The following is a 24,029-nucleotide window of genomic DNA, read 5'->3' as shown; positions in this document are numbered from 1 at the left end:
TATGACAAATTTTTTCAATCTATGTTAAATCACAACTATAGATTCATTCATTTTTAAATCTTGTGGTTTAATTTTTTTTTATTTTTTTACTATAAGATTTAATTTGAACTTTTGAAATTAAAGAGTTTTTTTGGGGTTTTTTTTAACCACATAGTTTAATTTTGAACTTTTTGAAATTATAAGATTAGTTGGTTATACCACTAAATTACAGGGTTTAAAACGTAATTCTCCTTTATAATTTTTTCCATGTTCTCTATCAATGTAAAAATCGTAACTTTTAATTTATGAGGTATGAATATATTAATTTTACACCAAATTTTGTGTTTTAAATTAGCTACAAATTTTATTTTGACATAGTTTTGGGTTATATTTGTTAATAAAATATATGAGTTTATTCATTATTAAATAAGTACCAATCAGGGGCGGTGTTACATTATTAGTTTAAATTATATATATATATATATATATATAAAATTGTTAGTTTAATACTATAATTTTTTCTTAAAAATATTTTTGCATACTCTGACTTAAATTTTGCACACCTTTATTATAAGTATTTTTAACTCTAAAAATAAAGAATAAGTGTTTATGAATTGTAAGTGTCATTATTTTTTATAAATTTATATTATGTGTGTGAGTGTGTCTAATATTGATTGTGTGAATTACTTTTTGTTATAATGTTATTTGTGTGAATTATGATGTGTGTGGATGTTTGTGTGTACAATATAAATATAATATAAATTTATATAATTTAATAATTAGGAAATAGAGATGGTTTGTTATATGGGTGTGTATTGTTATCATGTTATAATAACTTTTTGTTATAAAGTTAGTAAAATTTAAGAAAAAAAATCATAAAATTAGTGATTGTCCAAGCATTTGATTGGTTAAGTAAACATTAGTGTATAATTTCATGTATGAATGAGTGTGGTTGTGTGCATCAATAATTAATACAAAACCAATGAGTTTAGTTTAGTCATTTAGTTTAAAATATTTTTATAAAAACAATAACAAATAGATAATAAAAACTGCATACAAATAAAAATGTTAGATAAACTTAACAAAATAAAATAATTGCAGGCTCATACCTACCCACGTTGGTAATAAATACTCATAATTCAAAATTTAAATACTTGTAAAAGGAAATTGTAAATCTTCATGTATTATTATTATTATTATTATTTTTTGTCGATAACTTGATATATTCAAGTTCTTTTTTTATTAAATTTTTTTAATGAACCCCCTAAACAAAATTCCTAGAACCACCACTGGTATCAATATGTGTATTGAAATCAATATTAAAAAATGTCTGATGTTTTAAGTTTTCAGCCCAATAGCTTCTTCCATTAGGAAGGGTATAAAACTATTGAAATTTGGAAGAACATAAAGTGAGATTCTATAAAAAGTAGTTTGGTAATTCAGTTGGAATTGGAAAATACTAGTACATGTAAATTAATAATTTATCTATTGTGTGAACAAGAGAACACCTTTGGCTATGTTTGGGGGTTTAGGGTTGTGAGTTTTTTATTTGTGAGTTTGTTATTTAGTAATGAGAGTTTGCTTTTTTGTGTAATGGGATTTGGGTTTGTTCGTGTTTGTGTTTGTGTTTGTAATAGACTTAGGAGTGCTTGTGAGTAATAGTTTGTAAAAGCATGTTAGTTTGTTTGTGATGTTTGGTTAAGAATAAAAATAATGTCAATCAAGAAATTCTTAAATTGACAATGTTTAGAATAATTGTAATTCATATTGTCATATTGTTGATACTAAATTTTGGTTGCCATTATGCATAAACAACAAACTGAAATTAGTTTAACCATATTAAGTATTTGTTATAATGTGTTAATTTTTTAATTTTTTATTCATTTGAAGTGCTTTTGTAAATTACATATTCAATATTCATAATCATGACTAAAAAATATGAAGAAAATAAAATTAAAAAAATTTCATTTGAGAGAGAGAGAGAGAGATTTTCAAATGTGATAATACAACTTAATAGCAACATATTCAAGAATGGCAACAAGGTAAATTAAAGCCCCAATAATCCTTTTTAAAATGATCAAGCAATCCAACCCACGAGAGATTGGAGCCCCATCTTTGCAAATTTCAACATTACCCATCTCCCCTTCTCCCACTATATGCATGAAAATAACATTAAAATTAATTAATGTATTCAAATTTATGTAAAATTATGATCATCCTTGATAAGTTTCATCACTCAATTTCTTTAATAAAAATTATATACCAACATGGACTGATCTACACTAGGGCAGAGAGGGGCCATTGCCCCCCACCCCCCAATTTAAAAAAAAAAAAAAAAAAAAAAATTATGATTTGCCCTTTTATATATACATTTGTCTCTCCTCCTCTAAAATATTTAGATATTGACCTACAAGAAAATAAATAAATAAATAAAATTCATGCCCCTTTAACTACAAAATATATATATATATATATATATGGACTAAACAAAAATCGTGCACAAAATAAGAATAACTTATTTTATATGTTATACTTTGTTGATGTGTTTTATAATATGAAATGTTTAAGAAATACTTTTTTGTATTTAGTATTTTGTTGAATATGAAATAGATATTAGTTTTTATTTTCATAATTTTTTTTTTTGGTTTTAAGCTTGGCCCCCCCAGGTATGAATCCTGGTTCCGTTCCTGTATACCAAATTTAATATTTTTTAACTGTTAGTTTTTGTCTGTCAATGGGGTCAAGTCAACTATCGATGCAACCAAAGAAGGTCTTTAAATCATACAAAACAACCATTTTTAACAAGGAAATATCCGATATACATTGTGTATCATGCCTCTTTCTAATTATTTTTTTCTTTCTTTCCTTTTTTGAAAAGAAACTATAGATTTTATTCCAAGAGCTCATAAGCAATAGTATACATCAACATCAATTGTTTTTTTGGACAAATGAAGAATAATTATATAATAATAAAGAGAATTTATTTGTGATATTAATAGAATAGCTTTGTCCTTACGCGTGATTCTCACACCAAAATAAAAGGTTTGTCCATATGTGAAAAGAAAATAGCAATTGAATAATTTTTGTACGATCATCACTCTTATTAACACTACTAGTTAGGGCAGCACGTGCCAGGCATGTGCTTACCGTGAAAAAAAAGAGAGTAGTGATTAAGGTCAATTCTATATTTTATTCGTATCACAAAACAAATATATAGATCATTTGATTTTTAAAGTACATAGAGATTTACATTAATCAAAAGAAACATTCATTTTAAGAATTTTGATAATTACGTCGTAAAAATTTAATCTCATTTGTATAAGAATTTTGATCAACCATAAAGTTAGGGTAGGTATTTAACATATAAATATTTATTTTACTATAATATTTTTTTAGTATTTACTTGCTAAAGGCAATATATCCGCTCACTAAAAACTTCTAAAAATGATAATGAATATCATCGTTTTCCAACAATAAACAATTGAGTCTTGCTAAGAAAATTAAATAATAAAAACAGATAACAAAAGGCATGTCATATCAAATTTTCATTAAATAAATTATAAGTTTTGAAAATTTAAACCTAGAAAATCAACATTTTTTAGATAATAAATAAAACACCTTATATCATCATTCTAACTTTCCAAAAAAATTTACCATCTAAAACTCAAAATACATGAAGAAAAATTTTAGGATGTTAAAATTTAGCATGAGTAATTTAGAAATTATACAATAAAATATTTTAAGAATCATGAGCTTTTATTAGAATTTAATTGAGAGAATAACAATATGACATATTTGCTATTTTCCAAAATATTAAGGGAAAAATTGCTTGATTTTAAAGTTTAAGGAGGAATTGTAAATTACCCCAAACATAAAGGATGAAAAGTGTTTTTTCCTAAGTTTTTGTTTTTGTTTTTGTGTGTAAAACTATGTATTTTTACTTAAAATGATGTGCAATGAAAAAAATTACAAAAATTCAACTCAAGAAAATTGTATGTGAAATAGTGAATTTTGGCTCAACAAAATTGGTTAAACCAATAACAAATTTCTAAAAACACAACAGAATGACACAACATTTTCATAATACTTTTTATAATTTTGTTATATTTTATTTTGACTTGTAAAAAATTGACATCTTAGTAGTTTTGAGAATATTGTGACGACAACAAGATATGTTAACATTTTTATACAAAAAATGTTATGTCCATGCAGGGGTGGAGCTAGGAATTTTTGTTTGGAGGGGCTAAGTTGCGGTACTAATATATTTATCAAGACAACCCTCATATACATATATATATATATATATATATATATATATACAGTGAAAATTAAACAAACCAAAATTACTATAGCGAAGTTAGTGTAACTTTTCCCATTCACTCTTCTTATATATAGAAATATACATTGTATTTACAATATAAATTTATATTGTAAACACATAAAATTGGCAAATGTTATACACATTTGCAAAATTTGTACTATATATATATTTTCAAATGTATATAATATTTGCCACTTTTTGTATATATACAATATAAGCTTACATTACAAATACAAAGTAAACATATAAAAATCTTTATAAAAAAACAAAAAACAAAAAACAAAATCAAGCTCAAACCAAATTGGTGAGCTTGAAGGAAAAAAAAAAAACTTACCAAACCAAAAACACTGTTTAAAATACTGTTTATAAGCCTATTGGCTCTTTTTATCTATAGATGGAGATAGAATTACAACACGTTATTTTAGCACTTGTATGGCAAGTGGCAAGTGGCAAGTGGCAAGTATGGATAATTGAAGTTTTCCTTTATTTGTTGTGATAGAAAAAAGTGAGAACGGGAAGGAGGGGGGAAAAGTTTTCCACAATCTGAAAAAAAATCATTTTCCCAATTTGGGAGGAAACAAGTTTATTCAATTCATATTATTGTATAAATTAAGTTTATTCATTTTCTGTCATATTATTGTATTAATTAACATTTTAATTGTTAGAGTTATTTGAAACCAATTAGAACGATTGTTTCTATTCCAACCAAAAAAAAAAAAAAAAACAGTTGTTTTATTAGAATAAAGCAATCAAATACTATAAAGATTTTTTTTTTTTTTTTTTTTGTTAGAGTTGTTTGAATCCAATCAAAAATGTTGTTTCTTTATATATAATGATTGTTTTATTGGAATAAATCAATCAAATACTATAAACAAATTTATTTTTGAGAAAATATTAAACAAATTATAATATAAGTTTGTTTAATTTTTTTTTTTTTTACCAATTCTCTTATTAATTTTTTATTTGTTAATATTTCTTAAATATTAATTTCAAGTATACAAATTATACTCATAATTCACTTTTTTTTTTTTTTATTGCTGACTTAATGTATGTACTCAATATATATAAAGCATAACACCAAAACCCCTCCATACCATTTTTGTTCCCTCAAGCCTTCCCTTCTTTGTAGGTTTTAGTTAATTCAACTAGTAAAGTCTCTGATAGTTGAATAAGAGATTTGAGATTCAATTTCTGTTTATACTAAAAACTGATTAGTGTCTTGGTCTGATAATAAAGAGTTATCATTAAAAATGGATGCCATAGGTTAGAACTCTCTTAAAAAAAAGCCTTCCTCTCTTTCAAACTTTCACTCAATTGCAACAATATAGTTTTTTCATATTTTAACTTCCATAGGCCAAGTATTGTATATATTCTTTCATATTTTATTAAGAAAAAAAAATGATGTGTAAACAACCTATGATGGTTCTTATTTTCTTTTTTTTTTTTTCTTTTTTAAATTCAGAGGATTGTCATATACTATGTGTATTGGGGTCTTTTACAAAACACTTCTCATGTTCGACTTCTTATATTTTTGTTGAATTAATACTTTATGCCTTTTATTATTCTTTTTAATAAAAGTTTTAACATGATAGTTTTCCTTATGTTCCACTATAAGTAGTTTTCCTTTATTTTATCTTATATAAAAAAAAACCCAATATGATTATTTATTCCTAATTTTTTTAGAGAGTTTTAACATATGATATCCGTCGTTGATGATAACTTTTTGTCATCAGACCAAGAAATCAATTAGTTTAACAAAAAAAAAATACACCAATAAATTTTTTGTGTAATTTAAAATTGAACCCCTAATTTCTTATACAACCGTCAATACTTTACCAAAATACATATATCTTTGTTAGTATCTTTGTTAGTGCATCACAGGTAACCTATTAGTTTGTGTAAAATAATAAAGTTTGCTAATATGAATAAAAACCTAATAGTTTTATTTTAATGGTAAAAACATCACAATTGATAAACTAAATTTTGATGAAAGTCCAATCAAAAGGGTAAATCACTAAATTATAATTTAGTTATATAAAAAAATCTATTTATTTAATGAACCTCAAATCACAATTTACAAAAGAGAAGTTAAAAAAAAAAATTTATATACCAACATTGCTTTTGAAACAAGCAAAAAAAAAAAAAAAAACACAAATATTCCATTTTTATTTTCTCCCTCTCTTTTCTCTAGAAAAACAAAAAAAACCGGTCCGATTTAGTTCAACCCACAGTTTCTATCGCGCTCCCTATCTCTCGCTTTCTCTCTCCAATTTTCAAATGTACGGAGGCTCATCAAAGCTCGGCCGTGGCGCCGGCGCCGGCGGCGTGGGCCGAGGAGCCGGAGCCAAGCGGCTTTCCTCCTCTTATCCTCTACCGCCGACTCACAGGCCCACCGGCGGCCCACCCAACTCCAGCCGCCTCTCCCTCGGCGGCCGCGGCTCTGGCTCCGCCTCCAATCACCCTCGCAGCCGCAGCGGAGCCGGCTCCTCCGTCGCCGCGCCTATGACGGAGGAGAATTTCAGCCTCGTCTCCGGAAACAACCCTCTGGCCTTCGGCATGATCATTCGGCTCGTGCCGGACTTGGTCGAGGAGATCAGGCGCGTGGAGGCACAGGGCGGCACGGCGCGCGTCAAATTCGATGCCAATGCTAATAACTCTGCTGGGAATGTGAGTTTCTTGTTCAATTTTCAATTGGGTTCTGCTTCTTTTTTTCTTGCAAAATTTGATTACTTATAGTTTTACTTTTGAATTTTTTTAGTGGGTTTTACTTAGTTTGGTTTGTGGATTCTTGGTAAATTTTCAATTGGGTGTTAGTCAAATTCAAACAATTCTGCTGGGAATGTAAATTTCTTGATGAAATTTCAACTGGGTTCTACTTCTTTTGTTGAGTTCATTTGCCAAATTTGGTTACTGTTATAACTGGCTTGTGTTTTTCTATGATAGTTTTCTATTGGGCTTGTAATTAGATTGCTTTAATTTCCTTTGGAATGTGAAATTTCCTAGTGGCAATCTTAGTTTCATTGGGAATATCAACTGCGTTTAGCTTTTGTTTATTTATTTATTGGATAATTTAGTTTGTGGATTTCTTGGTAAATTTTCAATTGGGTACTAGTAAAGTTCTTCAATTTGTGATCAAATGTAAATAATTCTGCTGGGAATGTAAGTTTCTTGATGAAATTTCAACTGGGTTCTACTTCTTTTGTTGAGTTCAATTGCCAAATTTGGCTATAGTTATACCTGGCTTGTGTTTTTCTCTGTTAATTTTCTATTGGGCTTTTAATTTGATTACTTAAATTTCCTTTGGAATGTGAAAATTCCTAGTGTCAATCTTAGTTTCATTCAGAATATCAACTGGGTTTAGCTTTTATTTATTTAATGGATAATTTAGTTTGTGGACTTCTTGGTAAATTTTCAATCAGGTGTTAGTCAAGTTCTATGATTAATTAAATGCATTTAATTGTATTCGACTTGTCGGTATTTCCTAAATAACAAAAATTTTAATCTAATCCAAGTGTTTTTATATTGAAGAGATTATCGGAACTCGTAATATTTTCCTAAGTTTGTTTGAGGTAGAAGTTGAATGGCAATAATAGGTTCAATGTGCATTCATATTAGAAGTTGAATGGTGCACTATTTTTTTACTTAATTATTTATATTTTTAACCATATTTTTGTGCTGATAGTTTGTATGTTTTCTATTTCCGACTTCTTCCTTAAAAAATAGATTTTGGCATTCACTGTTGCATTGTAACTCCCTTTGATGCTCTGCTTGTAGCTACTCTTTTAAGATGGGTTTGGTATTTAACAATATTAGTTTTGAATTGTCTATCCGTGGATTAGGTTATTGATGTGGGCGGGAAGCAGTTTAGATTTACATGGTCACGGGACGGAGACCTCTGTGACATATATGAGGAACGCCAAAGTGGTGAAGATGGAAATGGTTTGCTTGTTGAATCTGGGTGTGCCTGGCGAAAGCTGAATGTGCAACGTGTCTTGGATGAATCAACTAAGAACCATGTTAAGAAGATGTCAGAGGAAGCAGAACGCAAGCTTAAATCACGCAAGTATGTTTTCTGATTATATTAAAGAATGTTTCTTTAATTCTGGGTTCATTCTTTGCTTTAGCTTTGTTCTTCAACTTTAACTTGCAATTATCCTTTGTGTCTGTTTTGTTACTTTTTTCCTGTCTCTCTAGTCTTTACTGCATAAACTTTTCTCTGTAACTATCCACATGCCGCCAATGAGATCTATCTCAACTAGCACCTTCTTCCCTTATAAGTGCAAGAAAGAGGGTGAGGTCGTGGGTTCAAGACCCATTGAGTGCATGTGTAACTTAAAAGGCGGTGTCTAGGGCACAAAACTCCCACTTTTGTGGGTGTAACTTGCCAATCAAAAAAAAAAAAAAAAGGTTATACACATGCCTTTTATGGATTAGATATAGTGAGTGTGTGCATGCGGTGTACCTGCTATGGATTTACTCCACTTGACAATTATTATAGGTGATGATTAATTCGATTTATAGTTTTTTTTCCCTGAGCTGAAAGTATCTAGTCACATTAGACCGCACTGAGGTGCAGGAAATGTGCCAGTAATTTTCCTGCATGCACTTTTAATTAACCTGATTTTTCTTCAACATCTTTCTTATATTTTTAGATGTTCTCAATTATAAATCTTGATCTTTTTTTTTTTTTTTCCTTCCTTTTTTTCTTCTGGGATGATCTCATTGTAGACTACTTGTGTAGTGGGTTAGGCTACTAAGGTTTTGCTTCTTTTAATAGATCTCAAATTACCACTTATATATATTATTCCCAACAAACCTGTTTATACAATTTTGTTTTTCAGTATGAGTTTTTGTATTTAAAACAGTTTGACATCAGAGACCGCAACAATTTATAACTAATTGAGATGTAACTGATGAGTTGATTAATTCTTACAAATAGTGAAGACCTACGTAGGTTTTGTTCACTTCTGTCTAGAGACCTGCATTCATGTTGACTAAAGTGGCGAATGGGTGGGGTTGAAACATGGTATGTCCTGGCCTAGGTTTAAAAACAAAAGTCAAAGTTAAATAATTTGAACCTTTAAAGCCGGATATTAGTTTGATCTTTGATCATTCATTCTATGAAATTTTATGTCCTTAAAAACTTTCAATTTCTGGGATTAGGTTTGCCATAAATTGATGTGTATTTTCATAGTCAGTGTCACCATCTCCGCTATGTGGTTTTTGATAATAAAATTGTTCCTTTTTAGCATATGAAGTGTAAGGAGAAGCTTAAATAAGTTTTTGTATGATTAAACTAGATTTGTGTTTATAGAAAATAAAATTTTTTTGATAGGTAAGAAAATTGTATTAAGAGAAGACTACTTCAATAGAAAATGAAGTAGCCAAAAAAAATATGTACAAACAACAAAGAGGAAGCCAAAAAAAGTTATGTACAAGAAGAAAGGGAATCTAAAAGCTGCGGAATGGATTCCCTAGAAGTAAAACTCCACGAATGAGACAATCAAACAAGGTCCCCACAAATAAAGCTAAGAGCTGATCCACAATAAGCTCCATGTCTTTTAAAATACGACTATTTTGCTCCCGCTGAATAACCCACATGGTACCAAATTCCAAATATTCGAAGAGTACTTTCCCAACCAATTTTTCTATCCTGCCAATAAATCAATTACCTCCTTGGCGTACTTTTGAGGATAGGGACAAGTCTGATGACCAGCTGCTCGCTTACTTTAGTGGCTCTCTTTTTGATTGGTCTAGGGCTTGGGGACTCACCTCTAGTGATTCTATCCCTATGTTCCTTAGTTCTCTTCTCTGTAATTAATTTGCTTGTTGTTGTCTCCGTTTGGTTTCTTTTTCTTCTTCTCCTTTTTTTGTTTGTTTCCTTCTCTGTATTCTCTGTTCTGCCTTGTGTTTTCATGAGGTAGCTTTTAATATATTTATTTCTTACTTATCAAAAAAAAAAAGTAAAACCCAAGCAACACCAAATGATCTAAGAGCAAAACTCCATAACCGAGAAACTTCCTCACAATGCAACAGTAGGTGGTCAACATTTTCCCCACTACGTCGGCAAAAACAGCACCAATCCACAATTGGAATGCCCCTTCTCAAATAATCACATGTTAGAATCTTTCCTCATGCAGCTGTCCAAACTAAGAAAGACACTCGACGTGGGGTCTTCACACGCCATTAGAAAATAAAATTTTCATAAAAGAAAAAAGAAATATTAAAGAGAAGCCAATGGAGTATACTTTAAAGTTCAAACAGAAAATTTTTAGTCTGACAAGTTCAACTGCATTAATTTTTTCTATTGCTCTTATGTTTCATGAGAATCTTTTAATACCTACAATTAGATTATTGTGTATCCAGTTGGGAGCTTTCATGTATAATATAGTGGATTCCCTAGGAGCAACATCTGGATAGTCTTCTATTTGGTGGTTACAATCTATGACGGTGTTGCAATTGTACTTGGTGTTTTTCTATTTATAACTACCTTTTGGAAGATTATTTATTTTCAGTGGGTGGTTTAGATATTCTATTATGAAAAATTGATAACAAATTCCCTTGGTACAGCTACTTTGATAGATTCTCCCTAGTAAATGCTTGCGCATCTTTTTTTTTTTTTTTGGGGATAAGTAAAAGTAAGTGCTTGGACTTCTTTTACAATTTTTCTCAACAGTTAAAGCTAGCTTTAGTCTTGTCCAGCTAGTTACCTGTTAGTTGCAAATATTTGGTGGTAATAGAATCCTTTTATATCTACAAATACATTTCAGATTTTAGTATCATGACTTCTGTTGGAAGGTTGCATGACAGTTCTACCATTAAATGATGTTTTGAGCAGATTGGTTTGTATTTTGCTCCTATGTGGTTTAATACTGTTTCTTTTCCTCTTAACAACAGAGCTATTGTCTTAGAACATGGGAACCCATCTATGAAGAGTCAATTAAAGGCATTAGCTGCTGTTGAGGGTAAGTTCTTTATTCAGATTTTCATTTAGACATCACTACAGCAGCATTGCCTTAGACTACATTATCTCTCTCTCTCTCTTCTGGTTTCCTGACAGCATATTATTCATCTATGCTTTCTTTCTCTGTGCACTGTTTATTTTGTCCTTTCAGCATTTATAATGGTATAATTCTGTATATGAATATATCACTATTTAACTTAATTGCTTCTGATTCATATTCTGCCAAGTATTTCTTGTGTGACCAATTTAGGCTTAATGCTACAATTGGATTCTGATCTATCTGAAGTGTCAAATATTCTGTGTTACCAGCTAATCCATGGAAGCATTTCAAACAAAAGAAAGAACCTCCATTTAAAAAGCGCAAAGTTGAACCACCTCAAGGTAATCAAAGCCATCTAGAGATGGTATTTTTGTAATATCTCAGTGTTCTACATAATTTATCTACCTGTTTTATAAGCAAAAGTTTAAATATACAAGGCATTCATTTTCTACTTATTTTTTTTTTTATTTCTTTTCTCTTCGGTACCTTATTGATTTTTCCTTTTTTTTTTTTTTTTTTTTTTCCAACTATAATGTTTTGCACCATTTGCAGCTAGTGTCCCCCCTAAATCTGTCCATAAATCTGGATTATCCTCAACAGCCATTGCAAAGGGCAGACATTCATCTTCACCTCGTCCGTCTCCACCGGAGCAATCTGTTCTTCCTGTGTCTCCATTGAGGAATGTGAATATGCCTAAGCATCAAGCTGTAGAAGACCTTTTGCCCAATAAGGTGATGAATAAAGAAAATGCTGCTGATAGCTCTGAGAAAGAAATCCCGACCAGGACTACTATTGCTGTACAGGAAACATCGGGACGCAAAAGAAATGTTGGAGCTAAACCAGTGGATTTGCAAAGCATGTTGATTACTTTGCTCATGGAGAATCCAAAGGGGATGAGCTTGAAGGTAGGCATATGGATATGAGTTTGTATAAGTTTCTTGGTTTTGAACAAATGTTTTTAACCAATTACTTTCACCAACTTATGATTTGATTCGCTATCTCTCTCTCTCTCTCTCTCTCTTGTTTGTAGGCCTTGGAGAAAGCTATTGGAGATACAATTCCCAACTCTGTTAAGAAGATTGAACCCATTATAAAAAAAGTAAGTGATGGAAATCCTTGATGGTTTTTAAGTTGAGAACATTAAGTGATCTTATGTTTTCTAATTTTTTGTTGAACATCAGATTGCCACTTTTCAAGCTCCAGGGAGATATTTCTTGAAACCCGGAGTGGATCTGGAAAACATCAAAAAACCATTGTCTGAAAGTGGAAGGTACTTCCTGTTTCCTGATGATGATACTGGATTTTACTGGTCACTTTAGTGGCGAAGTTGTTTTGCAGTTGTTCCTAAGTCTGTACATTAGAAAATAAATGATATTAAACAGGATGTACAACAGAAGTACCGAATAGCACTGAGCATATCATGCACTACTAATGGCTGAGAAATTACATTGGCTGGAGGAGGCATGGATTTTATTTACAAGACACAAATTAACTAAAGTAAAGTGAATGATCCTTGGATTGTAAATGTTTCCTTTAAAGCAGCATATGTTTATCAGATTTGCTTTATCACTTCTATCATTGCATTTTTAGGTCATATATGGTGACCCATGCTTCTTTTATGACGGACTCATTTATTCAGATGTTGATTATTAAAGTTTTATGAGTCTTATGCAAATTCTTTGATATGAAACTTGTAAGTACTGGTTATTGGTTTCTATGTCATTCTGATTTTTTTTTTTTTTTTTTTAACCGTATGTTTTAGGACCATTGTGTCTTGGTCTGGAGGAAATCTATAGCTACTATGGAGTGGATACCATGGTTCAAATAATCTTTTGAAAAAGAAGGCTTTGATTATTCTTGGAAAAGCCAATGATAGTACTTCAGTTTTTATTACAAATTCAACTCAGCAAGGTCTTAATTAGATTGCATCAAGAATATATGCTCTTCAATTGATTTTTGATACTTATACCTTCTAGTAATAGGAGCCATTAATATAATTTTGTTTTATGCTCTACTTCTGGGGACTTCATGTTTCTAGAAGCTTATTATAAATGATGATTGCTCTCTGACAGAAGGCTTGATAAGCAGTCAAATAGAGAACATTTTGTCCACTCTTTTTTAAATAAATGACTTTCTTGTGTTCCTGCATGTGGTTTAATGCACTGGAATTTTTCCAGTTCTCCAGAGGACAACCGTCAGCTGACGCCTGCTGCTGAAGACAAACATGGTCAGATACCTGCTGCAGAACCAGGCTTTGAAGAGAAAGTCCCTACTGATGAATTGGAGGAACCAGCACACTTGAACTCTAAACTTGGAGAAGAATCAAATGCATTAGAAAAAATTGATATCCAACAGCATTCACCTGATCTGTTTCGTGAAAAAAAGAGCTCTGATAATAGTGAAGGGCAGGCAGGCAGCTCCAGTGATAGTGGAAGTGACAGTGATAGTGAAAGCGACAGCAGTGATAGTGCAAGTGACAGTGGAAGTCATAGTAGAAGCAGAAGCAGAAGTAGAAGCCCAGTGGGAAGTGGGAGTGGAAGTAGCAGTGACAGTGAAAGTGACGCATCTTCCAACAGCAAGGAAGCTTCTGATGTGGATGTGGATATAATGACAAGTGATGATGACAAAGAACCCCAGCGTAAAGTGCAACCCTCTGAACCTGGGTTCTCTTTGCCCAATCCGTGGATAGCTCCTGATGGCAAGCCCATGCAGAGTGGGATTGGTGAGAAGCAAGATGGTGGAGGATCTGATGCAATTGAGATTGAAAAAGACTCCCCTGATGATGAACGGGAAACTGAAATAGCTGCAGTTTCTAGCTTGGTTCCTGACAAAGAGAGCAAAAACCATGTAGAAGAAACTAAACCTTTTTCACCTGTTCAAGATGATCTCCTAGAGCGGCAACATTATATAGGAAGTTTGTTTGATGAAAGGGTAAATACAGTTAATGACAGCCTCAGACATGAACAGTCTGACAGCTCTGAGAGGACATTTAAAGGAAAATCCAGAAAGAGTTCTGATGTGAAGAAAGATGAGAAATTCGACCGCTCAAAAAGGATAAAAACAGATGCTCAACCTCCTATGTCTGGGGTTTGGAATAATCAATTCTCAGAGGGCTCTCACAATTTGTCCCCTGATAGACTTGTTGGAAACCCTTCAAAGGGCCCTACCATTCAAACAAATAGAACTGATAGGGATGGTAATACTGATATTGGCTTACAAAAGGGATACAACCAGGCATTTCCTGGAAAATTCAGTTCAGATATCCAGCAATCTGGTCGAAGGTCCTTTGATCAAAGCACAAGGGTAAAGGCTCCTGATGCAGTAGAGAGACATGACAAACGTGCTGAGAGCTTGGGACGTGGCTGTAAATACTCTGAAAAGAACTCTCATGCACATGAAAGTTTTTCCTTGCAAAAAGATAAATTTAACAGAGATACTCAGAATGAAGATGGTTATGCCAATGAGAAAAAGGGTTCAAAAAATTTGAAGGAAGTTGGTGCTGGTGGCAAACAATCAGTGCCATTTGGCTCACGTCACAGGAAGCACGGTGAAGTTGGTAAGTCCAAGGAAGGCGGACAGGTTTCAAGTCACCTCATTGGATCTTCACCAAAGGATAACGTCAGGGCTGGAGTGGAAGTATCCCCTGTGGTTAATGGGAAAGGCAGTATGCTTCAAAGAGAGCTTTCAGACTTGGAGTTGGGCGAACTCCGTGAGCCCTTGCCTGAGGAAACACCGGTTAAAAAGCAATTTGAAAAAAGTTCATTCAAACAGTCTGAGAACAAACTATGCTATTCAGATAACTGGAATTCAGATTCAATTAAAGGAAAACCTGTTGGAAAGACAACTTTAGAACCAGGAAAGCCATCCCCGCCAAACCTAAATGCTGGGCTCCATAGCAATCTAGAGGGTTCAAATAAAAAGAGGAATGTAGAAGATCATGCTGAAGATCTAACAAGGTCTCACCACAGGGTTGTGCAATCTCATCCACAATACCTTTCAAAAGTTGATCATGCTGAAGATGGGTCCCAGTATAACAAATTGGCAGATGGGAGTAATAAATCTAGACAGAATGAGGGTAACATTAGCCAAGGGATTGGTCTGGAAGGCTATAGTGAAAGCAATAAGAAAGCACTTGTAAGTGCTCTCCAACAGCATGACACTAAACAAGGACTAGTTTCTCATTCCATAAAAGAAACAAAAAAACAAACATCAAATACAATAGTAGAGTTGAATGATGGAAGAAAGGATTCAATTTGGGCTGAGGGAAATAATAGTGATCGGAAGAGGAGGGATTCTTCTTCAGATGAAAATAGTTGTTCTTATTCCAAGTATGAAAAGGATGAGCCAGAGCTGAAGGGACCAATAAAAGATCTCTCTCAGTAAGTGAACATTAGAACTTATGTTGATAAATGCCACCTATCTATTTAGGATTGTTTGTTGTAGTGTTCTTACCTGATTTTCTGGAAACTGATCCAAATTATATGCTTTTTTGTTCTATATTAGGCATAAAGAATATGTGCAGGAGTATCGTGATAAGTATGATAGTTATTGTTCCTTGAACAAGATTCTTGAGAGTTACAGGTAACATGAAGAGTCCTTTTACTTTTGTTTAAAGGTGTTACTGCTCTTTATTTATTCTTATTTGCTTGACGAGTTGCTTATATGTGCTTGTTGTTTTGAAAAATTGTGTCACATAAAAACAATATAATACCTATTATATGTAGGAATGAGTTCCAAAAACTGGGAGAGGACCTTGAAGTTGCTAAAGGAAGGGGGGATAAGGAGAGATATTTCGACATCTTGGGGCAGTTGAAGGAATCCTTTCAGCAATGTGGAACGGTATGCTTTGTTTTAGTTTCTTTGTGGTGTTTGTTTTAGTTTCTTTGTGGTGTATATTACTTTACAATATGTATTTTATACTCGAAGGATTAACCAAACCCATTAAAAAGATTGATCCAACTGTCCAATCACACTTTCTGAAGCTAGAATCTGTATCTTTGCGGTTATTGTATGAATGGTCTGCTAGTTTGGCAGTGTTCATTTCCCTTCCTGCATAGACTTTCATTATTTCAATTTTAGATTGTAATTCTTTTGAGGAATTTTTTGTATACAACGATGAATAGATTTCCCCTTCTTCTAATATTTCCATTACTTATAAAAATAAATTATCTTTTCCAGAATGCCCTTTGCCTAAGCCAGTTTATACACCTTTTTACTTTGGCTTCATTGCTGTGAAAAGCTCAAGTACTGCATAATTCAGCAATAACTCAAGGCATCCAACTAATGTTGCATGCAATCTTTGTTTTTAACAGCTTAGAAATTTTGGCATCCTGCATATGAGATTATTCTAGTACATTGCTTTACCCGATCCAAGTTTCTTTTACTCCATTGGTTCATCTACGTCTTAGTACTTTTTTTTTTTTTTTTGATAAGTAATAAAGATGTATATTCAAAAAACTACCTCATGCATAACAGCATAATGCATATCAAAGATTACAAAAAGAGAAAAGAGAAAACAAAGAGAAAACTAATTACAAAAGAGAGAACTAAGAAACATGGGGAGAGAATCACTAGAGGTGAGTCCCAAATCCCTAGACCAGTCGAAAAGGGAGCCACTGAAAGAAGCAAGTAGCTGGTCATCAGTGTTTTCCATGTCCTCAAACGTCCGCCAATTTCTCTCCCTCCTAATATACCACATTAAGCACAATGGAACCATATTCCAAATGTTAGACGAATGCTTTCCCAACCAATTCCACCAACCAAAAAGAGTATTGCAACCGATCTTGGCAAAACCCATGAAATCCCAAAAGATCTAAAAACTAAACTCCACAATTGATAAGCCTTTCCACAATGAAGTGGCAAATGATCCATCGTCTCCCCATTACAATGACACATAATGCACTAGTCAACAAAATCAAACCCTCTACCCTGTAGATTGTCACCTGTAAGAATCTTGTCCCATACGGTGGTCCAAACAAAGAAAGAAACACGCTGAGGAGCCTTAACTTTCCAAATACCTTTCCAAGGAAAGATAATAGGCAAGAGACCTCGTAGTTTATTATAAAACGAGCAGATATCAAAATCCCCATTCTTCGTTAACTTCCATCTCATACGGTCTCCATTCTCAGTTGGAGGTAAATTAGAACTCAAAGTACGAAGAAAATCATCCACAACACCCATCTCCCAATCATTCGGTCTCTGAATGAACTAAACATCCCAGCTTCTTCGTTCCTCTATCCCCAACCATTCCAGACAAGAGGCCAGGCCACAGAGGCTGCTTTATTGGAAGCAATCCCAAATACAGCCGGAAAGGTCAGTTGGAGTGGTGAATCCTCACACCACCAATCTGTCCAAAACTTCACTCTATCCCCTACCCCTACCTCAAACTGAATATTTTTGCTGAAAACCTCCCAACCCATTCGGATACTTCTCCCCAAACCACACCCATGTACATCTCTACCTAGCTTGGATGTCCATGCCCCCCACTGTTCCCCAAACTTCAAAGCTATAACCCTTCTCCAAAGCCTTGTCTCCTCAACCCCGCCATAACCATTTCCCTAGTAAGGCTTTATTAAAAGTAGTTAATTTCCTTACTCCTAACCCACCATTATCCATAGGTGCACACACCTTATCCCACCCCACCAAATGTGTCTTGGAATCCCCCCACAAAAAAATCCCTTTGCAACTTCTCAATTTTATTGGCCACATGTGTAGGGATAGTAAAAAGAGATAAAAAGTAAGTTGGAAGGCTAGATAACATACTCTTGAGCAACGTCAGTCGTCCTCCTTTAGACAAATACAACTTCTTCCACCCAACCAACTTACGTCTTAGTACTTGAAACTGTATGTAAAGCATTTCTCTGTCCTGAACTTAAGCAAGAAAATTATCTTTTTTTTTTAATGGCTGTTTATTAAATAATATTCCATGTCCTATAATAAATGAAAATTTGCAAAATTTCATGTGTTAGTGAAACAAGATAGACATAGCAATCCTCTGAAAATGCTCTAGTGTTGAACATCTTAACCATGTCATCAGACAATCTCTGTTGAGATGTTTGTATGATTGGTTGATAACTTTGGGTTGTATTCCCTCTTGCAATTTTGTAGAGTTCATAGAGCCAATAAGCTATAGCTCTAGTGGTACCTCCACTCTTTATAAGTTCTAGGTGGAGAGTGAGGTCATGGGTCCAAGACCCATTGGATACATGTAACTTACCAATCACCATAAAAAATATAGAGTTCAGAGATTGTTTGAACTTGAGATTGTAATTCTTAAGGTGCAGTTGGTACATGTGCTGTATCCAAATTGTTGCCTCTCTTTTTTTCTTTATAAGTGAAGTGTTGCCTCTTTTCTTTAATAAAAATTATTTTGCTTACATAAAAAGATTCAACTATACATACTGTGAGTCACATGGAAGTTTCAACTAAGCACTATATGTTACTCCCTTTGTCTTATATTCAATGAAATTCTGTAACATGGCATGCATTTTAATGGAGCAAAATAAATATGATATGTTTTGTAAATTACTCACAATCAAGTGATAGATGCAAGCATAGTTGAGTGGTTTACACTATTAACTGAACCGTTGTTCCTCTCCCTCCATATTGCCCACAGTAAGCATAAAGAAGCTATATTCCAAACCAAGGAGCTCTAATGTTTACCAAACCAGAGGCTTCACCCGCTGTACCCCAAACATAGTAAGAACAAAATACCAGAACTCCCAGGCCACTTCAAAATGGTGTCCTTAATTTTGCCACTGTACTTCCACATGCAACTCAAATCTACCAAAACAACTCCACTTTAATAAGATTATTACCCATTAAAAATTTCCCCATCCACACAAAGAAAGCAACGATTTTTGAAAATTTTGTGCACTAGATACTTTTCCAAGGAAAGCTCATACAATAGAGGCTGGCAGAAAGAGTAAACATTGCTTTTGCAGTAAATGTTCAAACTCCACCTTAACTGGTTAGAGCCAGCATTTTGGACTATAACATGTCAAAAATCGAGAGGTAAGACTTCAATTCCTAATCATCTCTCACAAATATTCCGTAATTGATTCACCCCTTTATTTAGAGGTCCCAAGCAAGAGTGCATTTATGGCTCCTTATCCATTGCAATTGAATATAAGTTTGAATACTGCTTGCACCACACGTCATAATTGAGTATAAGTTTGCAATTCAATGGATACTGCTTGCACCGTATGTCATATCCCTCAATCCGACTCTTCTACCGTCCCCAACAACATAGGTCATGTAGCCTGCAAATCTAAGGGGCTTCAGTTATTAAAATCATAAACAAGAATGTGAGTGCTGTGGAGCAAAATATTGGAACCTTAGATGAGAATTGTACAGGTTGCTTGGATGGCAACATGGCCACACAACCTGACCTAATTAAACACAGCACACAGGCAAAACCCTGAAAATTAGTCTAACCTCAACTTAAAAAAATTAGCATGGGCTGTGCTTGCGTTTAAGCAGTTCAGGCTGAAGGTTTGGCTTTGATTAAGAAGCAGGCCAAGGTTGTTAATCCTGAGTTGACCTTGAATCCAACTGAAATTGTTTGAGTTGCTGCTTGAAGGTTCTCTCCTATTATGTAAGGAGTATGGTGAGATGGGTAGTGATAAAAGTAGGAAAGAAGAGATAACAAATTAGCACATAAGCTGGAGATTAATCTGGTGATTTGATGAGCCTTGATATGGTAATGTTAGTGATGGTGGGGAGCAGATCTCTGAATCATGTTATTTATCATCATAAAGTTACTATTTTTCTTGAATACTTACAGTATGCCATTGCCAAGTCTGCTCTTTGTCTAAAATATTTTGTTTTTTCTTAATTTTAAAAAAACACAAAGAATGTCAATTATCATTGACATACTTGGAATAGTGGGGTTAATTGTCTAGGAGTTTGTACTTATATAAAAATAAAAATAAAAAGTCTAGGAGTGTGTAGTTTGTGTGACATGTTTGAGGATTTTGTAAACATCTCATCCAGTTGTTAAGTGCTTGATATCAGAATATCTAGGATTTTCTATTTACTATATTTTTCTTGCTGAACCTGTTTTGAACTTGCAGAGACATAAGAGGCTGAAAAAAATATTTGTGGTCCTTCATAAAGAGTTGAAGGTGATTCTTGCAAAATGCTTTCAAATTTCAGTTATTTCTGTCTTCTCTCTCTCTCTCATTAATTTTGTTTTTTTAAATCTCTTGTTGAAAAAAAAAAAAAAAACCCTCTTGTATGACTATTTATGCATATTGCAGCACCTTAAGCAAAGGATTAAAGACTTTGCACTCTCATATGCAAAAGAAGATTGAGAACAAAAATCTAATGCACCCTTTTATACAAAAAGGTGGAGCCTCTTCCTTCAGGACTTGAAAGTTACATTCGAGATGGTCAAGGAAGAACACCGGAAAGCAAGTTCTGCTTTTAACTTTCTTTCATGACCTTGAATTTCAAGGAAGCTCATCAGATGCAAAATTGCTACAAAAGTGGAGCCTTGTTAGGCCGGATGTCCACAGCCTTGGTTGACAACCTATAACCCACGTAACTGTACACTACTGCCCATTGTATATTCATTCCTCTTGTACTGAGGTCTGGCATTTTGTTTTTCTTTAGCCTGACCTCGTCTTGTCATTTGAGTTATTAAGTCAGCTTATAGATTTTGGAATTCTTTACCCACCTTTGTGGGTGTTTGTATATTTTGATTATCATCATCTAATAAAGTTCTTCAATTATTTCAGCGAAAAGAAAGGAAAATGCTACCCTAACATTTCCTTCTCACATAATAATGTGACAAAGGGTGAGGCTGTGGATTCAAGACCTACTAAGTGCTTGTGTAATCTACCAATTTTTTAAAAAAAAGTTAAATGTTTGTTTGCTCAATGAAATGTGAATATCAACTCTTGCATCTAATATGATTTGATTAATGTAATTTTATTAATTTACAATCCAATTTTTTTTTTAATTAAAAAATTTAGGAAACTAAATGACACAATTTGGAATCCTAATTGGGTAAAAAACTTAGGTATAGTTATTCAAGTAATATACCTTAGGTTCCTCACGTAATTTAAATATATGTTAAATATATGGTTGTATTGACTAATGAAATATATATACTATAAAAATAAAATAAAATAAAATCATGTGTTGGAAATTATTTAGGAAACACAAGGTACTACAATTAAGGAAGTCTCTCCTATTATACTATTTTTTTCTTTGTTTCCATCCAAAGTCCAAATAACCAGAAGAAAGGTGGTTATGGCGCAGGGTTCAATATTGAACAATTGACAATCAATCTCGGTTAGATCAATATGGATTATGGGGCATCTAGTTACTCATATAGATCCTAAAGAGAAGATCCTCTATTATGGTTGTGTAAACTGTAAAATAAGCTACTGGGGTCAACTTAAGTTTGTTCTTTTCTGTGCACTAGGAGGTGGTGTAACTATTAAGTGGTTATAATTAAATAAACCTAACTATTATCCAATCCATAATCACCAAATAAACTAATTAGTAATTATTGTACCCGAAAGTTTTGTAAAAAGTTATTTATATATAATATTTATTTATATGTTTATGAATCAAAATCAATAGCATCTTTATCATCATTAGATAAAAAATTATGTTGGAATTCTCTAAATGATTGAATAATATCCTATAAATTAATAGATGTATAAAAATAGTACTTGATGAGACTTGTAATAGAGGTTACTTTGAGCTTGCCGTTTCCGTACTTAGTGAACCTTTGGGTATTGTGGTCATCCATTAACTTTACTAGGGAGAAATTATTTTGGGTGTGTGTTTCATGTCTATTTTATGATAATTGTTGTTATATTATTATTAGACTAAGATATTACTTGGTGTTTGGTACACGCAAGATTTGAACTTAGATTCCTTACTTGATGAAAGAATATTTTATTAGTTGAGTTAATTAGAACTCATGAGTCATGACATGATATATCTAATACGGCAAATAAAAAGTCAAATAAAATAATTTATAGCAAAAGACTATACATAATTTAATTATAATTTATTCAGTATTAAGTTTCTTTAATTTGATAAAATTTCATCAAGGTAATATCTACTTGGTTTCAACTAAAATGCAAATTTTAGTTTTTTTTCCCCTGGTTTTTGAAAATTAAAATATTGATGTGAAGAAACCTGATCTAACAAATGAGAAAGAAATCTAATAATTCCATTTATTATTAGGACAAAGCTTGCCTCCAAAAATGTTTGAAGTCTTGAGATAGCTCCAATTACCAATAAAAAGAAGATATTTGTCATTAGTATGTGTAATGGACATGACTCACTTAACATAATCAACTAAGTGAGTTAAGTGCAATGCATATGACGGAACACATATCATTTTTCTATTAGTAGTTAAAGTCCAAAACTCTAAACATGTTTAGAGTCAAACATTTTCCTCCAATTACCAATAAAAAGAAGATATTTGTTATTATTATATGTAATGCACATGACTCACTTAACACAATCAACTAAGTGAGTTAAGTGCAATGCATATAACATAACACATGTCATTTTTCTATTAGTGGTTGGAGTCCAAAACTTTAAACATGTTTGGAGTCAAACATTTTCCTTATTATTATTATATACTAACCTCTGAGCACGCGCTCACGTACTTGCTCAGAGGCTCTTCTATTTATTTATTTAATTTTTGTAAAAGTTAATAGTTTTTATTCATCATAAAATGTCTCTCATTTTTTGTTTCTCTCTCACCTTTTTCTTTTTTGCATTTGTTCAACTCTATCAAAAATAAACCCAAGTTGATATTATCTCCAAAAAAAAAAAAAAAAAGTTAGAAAGTGTAAGGAGAGATGGTGCCTAATTTTATGGGATATGGAGAAATGTGGTGGAAAAATAAGACTGTTTTTATTTTATAAAAAAATTTACCCAAAATCTAGGAGTTTTGTTTAGAGTCCATAGCTTAAAGTCCATGGTTTAGAAGCCTTTTAAATAGTAGTATAGATATTATTAAACTATTTGATTAGTTTAAGGTCAACCCATGTGCACATGGAATCTCAGGATCAAATATCAATAGATAATGTCCTTGCCCTAAAAGAATGTTGTTATGACCTTGACTAGCTATGATAACTGAGAGGTTAATGTGATGGAGAAGATCAAAGATTCTTAGAAAAATAAGAGAAAAGTTAAGAGGTTTCTGCACTGCACAGGTGTTTTTAGTACGGGGTGCATAAGAAAGCATTGATAAAAATGATGTGGTTGTGGGTTTGCATCAAATTATTACAGGTTGTTATTGGGTACTCTACATAGGTGCTTTAGTACGGGGTGCATGAGAAAGGATTGATAGAACTGATATGGTTGTAGGTTTGCATCAAATTATTAGGAGTTGTTATTGGGTACTCCAGAGTACCCAATAATTTTCCAATTATTAGATGTGTGCGTAGTTTGTGACATTATATGGAGAAGAAAATTGAAGTTTGTAGTAGTAAGTGCCTATTGCTGGTGGATTGGCAAGTTGGAAGTAATGTAAGAGACTTGTAATATAAAAGTTGGAGTTGACGTTGGACTTTCCATTAGGTTGTTGATTTAAGAAATGTCTACTTAAAATAGTAAGAAGTTAACTTTTTTTTTTTTTTTGATAAGAAGTAAGAGTTTAACTTGATGGAGAAGATCAAAGACTATTGAAGAATGAAAGAGAAAAGTTGAGAGGTTTCTCTTTCTCTAGGCATGGTTGTTTCACAGTT

General features: G+C 32.6%; 1 protein-coding gene across 1 annotated transcript; it reads left to right on the top strand.

Moving 5' to 3' along the window:
* The first annotated feature begins 6,500 nt into the window (after positions 1-6,500).
* Positions 6,501-20,644, top strand: LOC115991830 (dentin sialophosphoprotein). The gene is made up of 12 exons (XM_031115774.1): positions 6,501-6,967; positions 8,140-8,363; positions 11,198-11,265; positions 11,574-11,645; positions 11,857-12,209; positions 12,335-12,403; positions 12,486-12,574; positions 13,482-15,683; positions 15,808-15,885; positions 16,029-16,143; positions 20,379-20,429; positions 20,565-20,644. The coding sequence occupies exons 1-12, from the start codon at positions 6,578-6,580 to the stop codon at positions 20,616-20,618; spliced, it is 3,765 nt and encodes a 1,254-aa protein (XP_030971634.1). The 5' UTR covers positions 6,501-6,577; the 3' UTR covers positions 20,619-20,644.
* Positions 20,645-24,029: the final 3,385 nt, after the last annotated feature.

The sequence above is a fragment of the Quercus lobata genome, chromosome 5 (genome assembly GCF_001633185.2).
Source record: "Quercus lobata isolate SW786 chromosome 5, ValleyOak3.0 Primary Assembly, whole genome shotgun sequence".
NCBI classification, from domain to species: Eukaryota; Viridiplantae; Streptophyta; class Magnoliopsida; order Fagales; family Fagaceae; genus Quercus; species Quercus lobata.
This window is presented reverse-complemented; position numbering and strand designations above follow the sequence as displayed.